Source organism: Coenobita brevimanus, chromosome 112 (genome assembly GCF_032717465.1).
Source record: "Coenobita brevimanus isolate Jiangsu-jjx chromosome 112, ASM3271746v2, whole genome shotgun sequence".
NCBI classification, from domain to species: Eukaryota; Metazoa; Arthropoda; class Malacostraca; order Decapoda; family Coenobitidae; genus Coenobita; species Coenobita brevimanus.
Genome location: NC_137065.1, coordinates 1,905,895 through 1,920,000, shown reverse-complemented (window position 1 = coordinate 1,920,000; position 14,106 = coordinate 1,905,895). Strand labels below are relative to the sequence as shown.

Here is a 14,106-nt window from a genome sequence, read left to right as displayed (position 1 = left end):
GTAGGGTGTGTGGATGGGGTGGTAGTGTGTGTGGATGGGGGTGGTAGGGTGTGTGGATGGGGTGGTAGGGTGTGTGGATGGGGGTCGTAGGGTGGGGGTGTGGCTATAGGGTGTGTAGGTGGAGTGATAGGGTGTGTGGATGGGAGTCGTAGGATGTGGGTGTGGCTATAGGGTGTGTAGGTGGAGTGATAGGGTGTGTGGATGGGGTTATTGGGTGTGTGGATGGGAGTGATAGGGTGTTGTGCGTAGTGGTTGTGGCCAGTGGGTGGGAGCGAGGGTGAGGGTGACTGTGTTGGGTGGTGAGGGTGGGAGTATATTTAGGTTGTGCCTACTCCCAACCTCCATCCCTCCCCTCCCTCCTCATTTTCCTTTCTCCCCTCCCCTTTCTTTCCCCTCCTTCCTCCCCTTCCGTCTTCTCTCCTTCCTTCATCTCGCTTCTTTGTTTCCTCTCTTCTTCTCCCTTATCTCCCCTTCTCTCCCCCCTCCCCTTCTCTCCCCCCTCCCCTTCTCTCCCCCCTCCCCTTCCCTTCCCTCCCCTAAGCAAACATTTCCACCACCACTGTAGTTGTCATCATCACAACTACCACACTTCATAGCTCCACTCCAGCTACTACTGTTCATCCTTTCCATACCACCACCTCAACTACCATCAGCATGCAACAATACCACCTCAAATTCAGACTTGTGCAATATCTAACACTACCATCAATAAGAGCACTATCTTAACTATCACAATACTACCTCTCATGTCCCAGTATTCCACCACCACCACCACATCGTCGTTGTCGCTGTCGTCGTTATTGAGTCATTCTCCCTCCATCAACAGCAGTTAATAATAATGATAATAATAATAAATAATATCCATCATCATCACAAACTTTCCACATACCCTCATCCACTACTGGCACCACCACAGAGAAACTACAGTGTTAAGCCAAAAGATGGGTTAATTTTGAACTTTGTGGGGAAAACCTTGGGCTGGTCGACAAAGCACCTATGCGTAGATTCGAGACGCGATGAAGGGTTGATAATATGGGTGGTATATTAGGCGGCTTTGGGACCTTGTATTCTGTACGCCACCACTGACGTATGGTAATGATGCAAACTATATTTCATCGTAGTATCGCCTTGTATAGATTGATACAAACTATCCCTATTAATTAAAAAGAAAAAAAAAATGTTTATATACAAAATAAATAGCTCAGGAATAGGTGTTATGAAGCGCAAATGCCACCGACACATACCATGGAGGAAGGTTGTGCGGATTTGCATGCCTTTCGTCTTCTGCGAACGTCTGACCGTTTATTTTGTAGATATTTTCTGATAGATTAAATAATCTAGTTTATAGAGTAATAACAGATTTTATTTTATTTTTTATTTTATTTTATTTATTTATTTATTTTTTGCATATAAATAACGGTAATTGCATAAGAAGATAGTTTCAAGTAAATTGGAACGTTCAGGACTGCGCATGATGGGAGTCATGGGACGCGGCTGCAGCGCGATGTATGCTCCTTGAGTTCAGGTATGATGTGCATAAATCTGTGGAAATCCACCTCATCCATCGACATCACGACGTCATCCTGTACTGTAAAACCCACTGCATTCATCCTAGCATCGGTGAGTGCTGTAAGCATTGCCCTAGGTCTTCTTAATAATCATGAATTGTACCTTCATCTCCGTGTATCTTCGCACTGTATCCGTCCCCACAAGCAGTCGTATTTTCCGTTAGTGTTTCGGCCACTCCAATTCCCGAGGCCTGTTGATATTCAGAACTCAGGAAGCGAATGTAGATGAGACAGGGACTATAATAGCATTTAATGTATAATAGTATAGTTGAACATTTCACATTTTTTGAAGCTTTCTCTGATTTCTGGAATAGCCGTTAGTTTAAACATCATTTCTGTAATATTTACATTGTTTGTTATTGCAGACTAGTAGTAGCGTATGCTCTTATTTACAATATGTCGTTGATTGTTTTTTGAAGGCATTAATGGGTTTATTATTTTTTTTCAAACTAACCCAAATGGGGTTTGTCCACAAGAAGTCACCTGAAAACACCCAGATATATCAGAATTATAAAATCTAACAATTTTAGCAATCCTAACATATTCCATCATAGCCTGACCTGACCTTAGCCTGTGAGGGCAAAGTGCAGAACACCCATAAATGAAAATTTGGATTTTGTATATTTTTCATAATTACGGCACCCAGATTCTGTGTGAGTATTTTTGGTCAGTTTTCAGAAAACTACATTTCGACATTTTGAAACCAAAAATATTTTTTCTGGTCAATTTTAGTGTGATTTGAATTAATTTGACCTTCATTTTTGTTGGAAATCACTCGTTTTGACGATAGGCTTGGGTAGGTCAATATCCAGAACGAGTGATTTCCACCAATAACAAAGGTCAAATTCATTCAAATCACACTAAAATTTGCCGGAAAAAATATTTCTGGTTTCAAAAGCGAGGATATGGGTTAAACCATACACCTTAACTGGGGGGAGGGGGCAAAGCCTCCCCAGACCCCCACACATTATTAACCTAATCCAACCTAACCTAACCTAATTGAACCAAACACTAACCAAACCAAACCTAACCTAACCTTACCTTAAATATCGTCAGAGGAGGTGGAAGGTTTTCCCTCAATCCTCTAAACCCACGTGCTCTCTGCTTTTTTGAATTTGCATAGCTCTTAAGATTCTTACAGTACCAGCGATGAAGGTCTTGTCTAGAACGTAGGTCACTTTGACACTTATCACACTTCGTGGAGGAAGGCAGAACACCATGACTGTGTAGGAAATTCACACTTTCCTGATTGTTCTTAAAAAAACGAGCAATGGCCTCGTACTTGGTCACAGCGCACCCACTACAAGAGGACACCATCATGGAACTGACTAAAGTAAGGGATGTTTAAGATTTGAAAATCTCCTAACGCAATGATTTGCACACCTTTTGGCTGATTTTAATTGCATTGTCCGTGACATCTGAGCATTCACTGTACTGGCATGACCTGACGTTCAGGAGCTGCCGTGACAGGGAGAAACACTGATGCTAAAGTTTGAAACTGAGGGGAGATCCAAGGTAATATATATGATTTTTACATTAAGTATACATTCCAGGAAACTAATGTTTAGCAGATTAGATTCAGAATAACATAGTCTACAACATGGCTGTGTCAGATTTTGTGGATTGAGAAATGTAGTTTTCCAAAAGTTGACCGTATTTTTTACTAAAGACTGCATAATTCATTATTTTTCACCCAAGTTTGGCAAAAATACGTGGTCATGAGGAGGACAATGTTAAGTTTGTTGTGGGCAGTGGCGTCCTACAGAGGGGCAGTGGGTCAGTTCAGACCCAGAATTCATGTGCCCCCTTGCCGTTCCTGTTGGTTTGGTTTGGTTGGATTACCGTAGGTATTGTCAAATTATTGTGTTAGGTCACATTTCGTTTGGGGTAAATGTAAACATGAAGCAGTAGAAGGACCTTTACAATTCAGTTGCTGTTACTAACGTGTAGTGACGGGCTTCCTAAAACTCGCAAGAATTTTGGTTAGGTTCAAATGTTAGGTTAAGTTAGGTTAAATTGCTAGGTTAGGTCAGGTTAGCAAGAGGCACTAAAAGGTGACCAGGACGTATGTTGGAAGTGTTGACCATTATACTCAAGAAACAGTGGTAGGAACATGACTATAAACAATAGGGAAAGAAATGTAACATGAAACATTCATTTACCACTACAAAAACAGCAACAAATATAAACGACTATCAGGATAAAGAACTGATTTGGTAAGGTGCATCTGCTGCTTAAAGTGTATGTTTACCAGGTTAGGTTAGAAGAGATGAGCAATTAGTGGCGGATTGACTTTGAAGCAGAATGGCCCTAAAAGTCTGATGTGGTGGGGTGGCTGCTTGCCATGATTTGTGTGTAAAACTGGTGATTTTTTAGTTTGCATCCTGGAAACTACACATTTCTGCAGCTTTTTAAAACTATCTCAGTGATGATTATGTAATAGATTACTGAGAAAAAAAAAATCAGTTGTAAATTTTGTGTAGCTGTGGGAGCTCTTCCGCAGTTTCGCTGCCTAACCTAACCTAACCTAACTGATATATTTTAATTTTAGTTCATACCTTTATTTCGTTGATGACCTCAGGTTTTTATATAGGTTTTTGTTTGAAAATAAAATGAGTACAGTAACATATTTTAGTTGCTAACAATAAGAACTATCCATTGTACACAAACTTGGCCTATAATTTTGCTCTTCTTCAGTTTATTTAACATCCTAGTCATTGCACATAATGTAATACACGTATTGCACCCCATGTAACAGACACTGTTTGTTACAGCCGTTAGAAGTATGGTGGCATTGTATTGTCAGTTAAATCCAATGACTGGTCTGTCAGGGTACCATATTAAATCAAGGGTCTATTGTACCACCTAACCTAACGAGAACCAGACTGATTCATGAGTAACATAGGCATAAAACATCAGAAGGGAAAATACAATGAAATCATAAAAGCATAGCATACTAGTTGTTGATGCTCTTTATTTAGGTTTTAAATTTTCTGTGAAGTGTACGCATCAGTTGAACCAAAAATGTACAATACTGTATAGGCAAAAACTGCCTGGTATTGGTATACTCATAAATCATGAATGTTGTAAACAGAAGTCTTGTGTATGTTGAGTGGAGCTGAGAATCCTGAAAGCTGACATGAATGAATGGGTGGATGTAAATAGAAGTCCTTTCACTGGGCACCTTTTTGGTAGCATCTCATTTTATTTTATTTTATTTTTATTTATTTTATTTATTTTTATTTTTTTGGTCACTTAAACATGTCCACCTTGTTCACCATTGCAAAGTAGGGTGGTGATGATAAAAGTGGTACTGAATGAGACAGACATCTACTGTAGGTTGTGCTCTTTATGGGAATTAGTCTGGGGAGAGTATTTCTACACATATCCCCCCCCCCCATATTTGACATTCTAACCAATTCTGAAATACAAGTACTGTATGTAGGTTAGCTATTATGCTTTACTGAGGAGATTAAAGAGGGAGGGTGGAGACATGTCATTCCAGGGATTGGCTGTCTTATTCTGTTGTGATTTCTTTGAAGCAACCAAAATTTGTTTTATTGACTTTTTTTTTTTTTTTTTCCTGGGGCAGGGGGGGGGGGTCTGCTTTTAGGTAAGATGAAACCATGATAATACTCCCTCACAGCAGATATCTACAGTATATACTCTCCCCCTCCCTCCCCCTTTTTAGGGGGGGGCAATTCAACTTAATGTCTCACAGTATTTGTGAAGGTGTTATTAGAGGCTGTATCTAGTCAACCAAAATTTGAAAATTCTCTCTTAAGGTGAATAATGTTGTCTGGAGATTGATAATTCTCCCCTGGGGTAAATAATACTGTCTGGAGAAATCATGCATAATCCTGAGACTCGTTTTAGTGACCAATTTCTTTAGGATGTTAACTGTTATTAATCTTTAATATAGTTGTCATGTTTTTGTGCTGGATATGATCATACTTTTTTTTTTTCTGTTTTCACCTTGCTGGTTTTGGTTATGTGGAGGTAAATAAACATGACAAAGTAGTTTAGTTTCATTAAGTGTGCTTTGGAGGGTGATTTAGCAAAACTTTTACCAAATCATCTGAAAATACACATACAGAGATTCTAATGTTTGTGGACAGCCAAAGGGTTTTTAGGCCATTGCATAGTCAACTGGTGGCTGTGGGGGCTCTTTTGGGGGGTTTCATTTTTCACAGATTGTCACAGCTCACTGGTTTCATAAGACCTGGAAAAACAAATTTGACAATTACTGTATGCTATTCAGAGTATTGTACAAGGACTTAAGTTGGAACTTAAATAATTTGTAAAAGTTCATATAAAGCATGCCTCTTGATGGTTGGATGTGCTGAGCACTGGCAGTTGGTTCATATCTGTGAATTAAATGGGGTGGGGGGGATCAGGCATAGAAACACTATGAAGTAATTTCACAGTGTTCTTTCACTTTGATGAAGGAAATATCTGGAAAATGACAAAGGTGAGAGGATATTTTGTCCTGTGAGATTGCTGTATGGGTATTTTTGTATTTCATACATTTTTGGTTTGTATGTTCTTTGGTATTACAGTGTGTATCTAGACCAACACATGATACTCTTAAGTACTTTTTATTTATAGTTTTTAGAATCGTGCTGATGAAGGGTTGGTGACTGTGTGTTAATGGCTTTGTCTTTGTTTTGCAGGTGGTTCCGTCACATCCAGGAGGCACAAGAGGCTTATGCGGCTCGTGATGGTCGACGCCACCGGCCACATGCCACTACCCCACTGCCAGACCCTGATGACCAGTCCGCACCACCCACTGACACCCTACAGGAGTATGCATTGGCCTCACATATAGTCATATTACCCATTTCACTACCTTCTCTTCATTCATTCTCTCCATATATCATACTGTCTGTGCACACACACTTCAGCCCTTATGAAGAGACTTCCATTAGCCTTCTTTACAAAAAAGTTCTTATCCTGTTTTTGTGCACTGCACACGCATTCTCTAGTAATTCTGTTTCCACTGCTGTTAGTACAGTACAGTCTTCTTACAACACGAGATAGGTTATGCAGAACCTTGTACAGAATCAAATTCATGCTAGAATGTGACATATATTTACATGTAAAATAGGGATTAGGTTCAAGGAGCCCCATATTTTTCATTAAAAATATATTTAAAGATAGGGTGCTGTAGGTTATTATAGATACAGTACGTCTGCTTTAAGACACCCAAGACAGTGTGTGTAATACTATCTCACCGACTGGACACGTCAGTGCATCGTGACCTAACCAAACCGACTGGTTTTGCTCCCTGATACTCCCCATAATTTTAACCACTAAGCCTCTTGAAAGCCCGCAGTACCAACCAAGCAAAAACTTCTAACCTAAGCAACGTAAAAAATTGCCGCTCAGCATCACACATATTTCACCAAGAATCACTTCCGGTGTGCTCATAAAATATATATATATATATATATATATATATATATTTGAAAGTATCATTAGGTATCAACAGTAAAAAAGAAAATACTGAAGTCATCAGCATGGAGTGATTGCATACAACTTCTCAGATACACACGAACACTATAACCCTGAATAATACATGAGTCAGCCAAGGAGTATGATTTTTATGAAAGCATAATTCAAAAGAAATGAACTCAGTTATCCTACCCAACATATATGTGAAGCTACAGAACATGGTGAAATTTTTTGTGGCCTTTCTGATAGAACCAGGATTTTGATGAGTAAATGGAAGCATGGCCCATCGAATTGGGTTAGCTGTGGCTGTCTGGACTTTGCAACTTTCCACCCTGTCCTAGGGTGGGAAAGAAGGTCCAGATGATGATGATGGTGGTGATGATGAACTACTGTACTTAGTCAACACACAGTATCTTCACATACCATAAGAGCCAAATATTCTAGCTCCCAAGTCCATCACATGATAATGATTATCAGTCACAAAGCCCCTTTTTACACACGTTGCACTAAGTGTATTGTGGTAGGTGGGGGCGCTCACCATCCACTCACTCAGTGTAGTGTTGCGTGTCTGCCCTTTCCTCTTTTCCTTCCTTCCATTTCTGTCCTTTCCTTCATTCTTTCCTCTTCCTTCTGCCTGTGGGTGACTTTACACTCCCTCTTTTGTCTTCTTTCCTTCATTCTTTCCTCTTTCTTCTACCTATGGGTGATTCGATACTGAGTGACAAGCCAAATGGTTTCCTATACACCAGGAAACTATTTACTACGCTTGGTGGTAACACTATAACCAAGTTATGGCGCCTGGTGGTTTAGTGGGTAATTGCAGTGCTCCAATCATATTGAACTTGTGTATGTTTATATTTAGGGGATGGTTGGGGTTTATTGCTTAAATAATGTCACTCAGGGATGAGTGAGACTGGTCACTCTTATCTTAAATGCCAGGACCAACTTGCCTAGCCCTTGGTTCCTACGCTCCTCATGGGGCGACATAGGATTGAATGATGGATGGATGGATGCACTAAATGTGAAAACATGACATGCGGCTCCCTCGTCATTAACATCTTCAGTTATTTTTTTATTATCACTAACCCCATTTTCTTCTGAAAAAGTATAAAGTTCAGTTATTATCAGTCCTCAGATGCATGCTGCAGCGTGTTTACATAGGATCTCGCTGACTCTACACATCAGTGCATCCTAGCCAAATTGAGAGGTTTTACTCCATGCAGACCCCCCATAATATTAACCTCCCCAAATTGCCACCAAGTTTAACATTGAGAGCCCCGAATACCAATCAAGCAAAATTTTCTAATAATCAACTTTTGAAAATTCAGCCACCCAGCAGCACGCTCGTTTAGCCGAGAATTACTTTCTTTGCATCATCGTCATCATCCAGACCCCCTTTCCCACCCTAGGGCAGGGTGAGGAGTAGCAACGTCCAGACAGCCCAAGTTTATCCAATCCAATGGGTCACACTTCCATTCACTTATCATTCAAGCCCCCAGGATCCTGGCTCTATATGATACACCAAAAACATTCCATTCTGTAGCTTAACATAAACGTATTCGATAGTCACTCTGAACGCTGTCATGTTAAATAGAGATGCCAAGTCCCTGATCATGCACTTCTCACACCATTCATCCAGCCAGCTCGATCTCTTGTCAGTACCCCTTAGTTGCATTAAGTAAATTCAAAAAAATAAAAAATAATGCAGTGTGAAATTATTTTTTAAAAATATCATTGGCCATCAATCCATCATCCAATCCTGTGTTGCCTCAAGAGGAGCATAGGAGCCTGGGGCAAGCAAGCTTGTCCTGACATTTAACGTGAGAATGACCGGTCTTACACATTCCTGAGTGTAATTACATGAGCAGTAAACCCCAACCACTCCATGGATATAAACCTAGATAGGCTGAGTCTGGTTGGAGTGCCTTAAGTAGTCACTGAACCATCAGCTGCCATTATTTGGTTTTATGACTACCACCCAGCGTAGTACAGTAATCCCGCATATTTCGCGGTAGTTACGTTCTTGTAACCCCCGCGAAAATTCAATTCCGCGAATACTCTATTAACAATTGAATCTTACACTTGTGTCCACCATGCTGCCCATCACACAGTCCATGTCCATACTGATTGCGAGACACCACGTCAGACAATTCCCCGTCAAAACATAGACGATTCCCCTTCAGAACAATTCGCACCCTGGACGATTCCCCGCCATTCTATAAATATACTAATCAATACTTTTATCAATATACTTATTAATTAATCAATAGTTTAATAACTATATTTCAAGGAGATCCAGCAAAGTCTATGTTCAGTAGCGTAGGTTCTGGATATTATTTATTAGTTGCTCCTTTAGTCAATAATTAACTTGTTTCTTCCTTGCTGTAGTTGCCTTTGAATTATATTCTAGCATCACCCATAGCTATCTTCATTAATGAAGGCTAATTGTTTTGTGTTTGTTGTGACTGCGAATTGTCCCGAAACCTCCATACTCATCCCGAAATACCTTCTTACAAGATCGAAAGCACATACTCCATTATGAAGGAAAAACGTAAACACCGTACTGTAATACACAGTTATCTACACATTTATTCACAAAACAGTACAAAATAAAAATATGCATCAACTGGTGATAGCACACACTCGCACGGTCGTTTCTTAGCTTGTCCAATAACACAATTTTCTCTGCTAAGGTCATAACTTTTCTTGATCGTTTTGTCACTTTGGAGTTCTTTCTAATTGTATTATTAGCCTTTGGTGAGGCTGGCTTACGTCCTGGGGCCATGTGGAAAGCAAGTGGGAGGCAAGAGGCTCATATCATAGTACGTTTACAAGAACAACATACACGTGAGGCAGTCAGGCGTGGACTGAGGATTATGCGGGGCAGAGAGCAGTGTTGCCATACCCAAACAACGAAATTATGCTAGGGCAATGAAAAAATTATGCTAGATTGAGCAAATTTGTTCCAAGTAAAAAATGAATTATGCTAACTTGAAGCTAAATGATAAAATTCTATACATATTCGTGCTACATATTAATTATGTATTGTTTACTATGAAAATATTAAAATGAACCTACATACAGTAAGAGGATAAATATCGGTTTTCTGCCCATACTGCTTTTTCCCACGAAACTTACGTTTTTCTGATGGATTTTGATGTGATTCATTCGATTTTGAGCATCATTTCCGTCGGAAATAACCAGATTTTGATATATGACCCCCCCCCATCCCCCTGCAATAATGGGGGATCTTTGGGGAATCGGCGGTTATAGAGAGGGGGGGAAACACAGAAAATGGTCATTTCCGACTGAAATGAAGCTGAAACTCGAATGAATCATACCAAAATCCATCGGAAAAACCTAGGTTTCATGGGTAAAATACAAAGCTCAAACTTATCCTAACCTAACCTAACCGAACCTAACTTAACCTAAAACCTAACCTAACCTAACCTAATCCAACCCAACCAAGCCCAAACTGAAAGTAACCAACTATTCAAACATCTTCTTACCTTATCTCTCTCTCTCTCTCTCTCCCTCTCTCTCTCATTTGTAGCTTTTATAAAATTATTCCAAAAATATTCCATTCCATTCTAAATTATGCTAGAATGATGCTAAAACTTCTAATATGCTAAAAAATATTCCAGACTCGAAAATTTGATCAAAATTATGCTAAAAGAAAAAAATTATGCTAGATATGGTAACACTGGCAGAGGGGCCGTGGGAAAGGGACAGAGGGTGGCGTGAGTTTACCGCGCTACAATTGGAAGCTGTGGGAATTTCAAATTTTTTGTTGTCTCTATATTCAAGGATATTTTAGTTGAACTTATTAATGCTAAGAAAATCCGCGAGAGGGCAAAACCGTAGACAAAAAATGCGGGATTACTGTACTGTAAATGGTTTCCTGGTGTATAGGAAACCACAGTACCATCAGCAGTGCAATGAAATCGTCAGCATGGAATGTCTGTGTACAACTTACATGGTAAACACGAATGGAGTAATCCTGAATAATGGTAATTCAGACAAGCAATGTTATTTGTATGACAGTTTAATTCACGAGAACTGAACTCGCATAATTGTCTTACCCAACTCCACAGGTCAACACGTAGACTCTTCACATACTGCAAGAGCTGATTTTTCTCAACCAGAGACTGTCAGTTCATAACAAAGATCGGTCACAAAGCCCCCCTGCACTAAAGGCAAAAACATGAATTTTGCTGCTCCTTCATCATTAACATTTTTCTTCAGCAAAGAAACTTCTGTATCCACATCGTAAGCACATCCGACTCATTTTATCTGTCTGAATGTTGTTCTCGTTTTGCATTTAAGCTTCCACACGTAATTAGACGCCACTTCGTCTAATTACTTTTTCCTTGAGAATAGATACTTTTCTTGTGTTCACAATACTTAAAGGGTGGTTAGGCATAACTAAAGTTAGTTTGGAGCTGCGTGATCAGAGTGCTGATAGGAAGTGAGGAGCAAGGAAATAGTTAATGAATGCCTCTAATCACAACGAGTGTCCACACAACAGCTAAGGCAGGCAGTGGTAGGTATGGGACATGAGTCACGTGGGTCGGGTCGGGTTGAGGAAGCCAATCGGTGGCCAACAAAAGCACAACACATGAGTTGTTAACAAATGCAGCCATCTGGAAATCCAGTAGCTAAATTCACCAACTTCCCACACAGTTTCTCTTGTGCATTTGAGTGATATTGACATGCAGTTGAATAGTTATGAGAGAAAATAAATGCCCGTGTTATTGTAAGATTGTTGCTTCCCTTTGTCTTAAATCACGACTCTACTGTACTTTGGCTCATGTCATACCACAGTTTCATACCTATGTTATTTGGCTACTAACACACCTTGCAGTCCTCTTGGAGCTTCTCACACTTGGACCTGTCTATCTGTAGCCAGATGCCATAATCTTGCAAGGGGTGGCCAGTTGACTTTGAGTTTTTTACAGGGAGGGACACTAACTCTCCTCCAGCCCACTTCTAGATACGTAGGGAACACTTGGACCTCTGGTTAGTATCAAGGCCTTTAGAGCACCAGTCACTTATATTCCATGCCACTTCACTTCATTTACATAACTGTTCTGTTATTCCTTCAAGGTATTTGAGCTCCCTTACTATTTCAGGTCTCCATCCAATCACATAGGCACACTGAGTTACCTTCTTTCTCAATAACTGTCACTTTACTCATCTATTTATACTCATTCACCAAAGTCAGCTCCATTTTGCATTGCTCTGTTGAGTGTTAGGAAGTACAGTACCACAACATTATCTGCATACATCATTTGAAATATTCCACCCTTTACCATTAAACCTGGGAAACTAGTTTATTTACAGTATTTAGTTTATTCTTCCTATCAAGAAAGTTTATTTAGCATAGGAAATGTCAAATGAAAGGGTATAAGACTATATCTGACCCCTCATATTCGGAGTCCTAATTCTAACGAAGATTTCAGGTGATAGTTTTAGTTGTAATCCTTGGTTCTCCTGAAATGTGAACTCTGTAAACTGCAGGCTGAAGTTGCTCCCCTTGTGCACTTCATGGTCCCTCTTTCAGGGGATAAGGAAGAAGTTGAGGAGCATTTACATAAGCAGGCAGTGGAGCTGCCCAGCTGTGGCAGTTCCACTACATGAAGGTGCTCCTCTCCAGCTCCAAGACAAGAGAAAATTACAAAAATAAAGACCTTTCTGGGTTCAGCAGGTAAATATCATTCCCACCCCTTTCCCCCTGACTTGGGAGAGTTTTAACTTTTCTTTCATTTTGCAGTGTGGATGACAATGTGGAGGTGGAGGGAGAAGCCGGAGGTGAGGGAGTGGGAGACAGCAGTCAGGACACCTCTCGGGCACAGCTAGGCTCCTCTAGGACCCCTGAGCAAGGCAAGGCAGATGATGCATCCGGCCAGACCAGTCCTCCTTCACCAGACACCCTAGCCAAAAAGACGGGTGAGTGGGAAGGTGGGGTGGAAGTTGGGAGGCTGATTGTGGTTGTCAAATACTTTTATCACATTATTAGCATTTGATAATACTGGCCACTTCAGTCCTGATGGGGCAGTAAAGGAAGAGAGGATAGATATAGTAGGTGGCTGAATTGGGAGGTTGGGATTTGGTGGAACTGGGTAATTTGGTTGGGGTGTGTGATAGGTACATAGATAAGAACAGGCACCAGTTTTATTTCCCTCACCATTCAGTTGTAATATCATGGAAATTTAAGTGTACCCCCCTCATGACATGTTCAGTTTAGTGAAATCGCCGTGTGGGTCAACTGTTCTCAAGGAAATTTACATCAACAAATGCATCGTGATTATTGCGTATCCCTGTCATGTTCTCTCAGCTTGCAATTGAGAATACTGTACCATCCCAGCTACAGTACTGCCTATTACCCTTAGTGCTCCTCATTGTTGTAAAGTTACAGTGTTCCCCTTGTTTACCTCAGTGCTGCTGCCCTTATCACCCTTTTACTTGCCCTCTCTTGGTATCTTTGCAGCCCATATGTATCCTGCCCGAAGAATAGGATAACTGTGCATTACAGAAGACTTAAAAAAAGCTGTAATATCAGAATCAAAAACATAAGGTACCATGATTGTATTAGCAAAAACTAAGTTACTGCATTCAGTTAAATTTTTTTCCAGTATTTAGTCATAGTTTGATACAAGACTACCTGAGTAACACATATTGGAACCCATGATACAAGACTACTAAAATAACGCATATTGGAACCCATGATTGCTTGCATAAAGTACCTAATACAATTCAGTCAGAAGAGTTAAAAAGCTGTACTGTTATGGTGGGGCAACAAAGGATGAGGCAGTAGAATAGTTTGAAGTTCCAGTGAGTCTTCTGTTAAGTATGGTGTTGTTCTCAGCATCTCAGTGGAAGGTGTTCCCTTTGCATGATGTGGCAGCCCCCTGAGCTCAGGATTGTCCTTTGCTGCCATACTATCAAAACTGGGTGCACAAAGGTATAAGCAGACCTCTAATTATTGTTGATTATTTGAAGAACATTTGTATTTGTTGGACTTATAAGTCTGTATGCCACATCATTGTTTCATCAGCAATGATATAAAAAAGTCAAGACCTGT

The 14,106-nt window shown here is 40.2% G+C and overlaps 1 protein-coding gene across 1 annotated transcript in view; it reads left to right on the top strand.

Annotated features, from left to right (window-relative positions):
* Nucleotides 1-14,106, top strand: part of RhoGEF2 (Rho guanine nucleotide exchange factor 2) — a 725,597-nt gene that overhangs the window by 684,184 nt on the left and 27,307 nt on the right. Inside the window, exons 29-30 of the mRNA XM_080286550.1 lie at nt 6,242-6,373; nt 12,796-12,971. Coding sequence (XP_080142676.1) covers nt 6,242-6,373; nt 12,796-12,971 — 308 coding nt within the window. The remainder of the gene's footprint in view (nt 1-6,241; nt 6,374-12,795; nt 12,972-14,106) is intronic.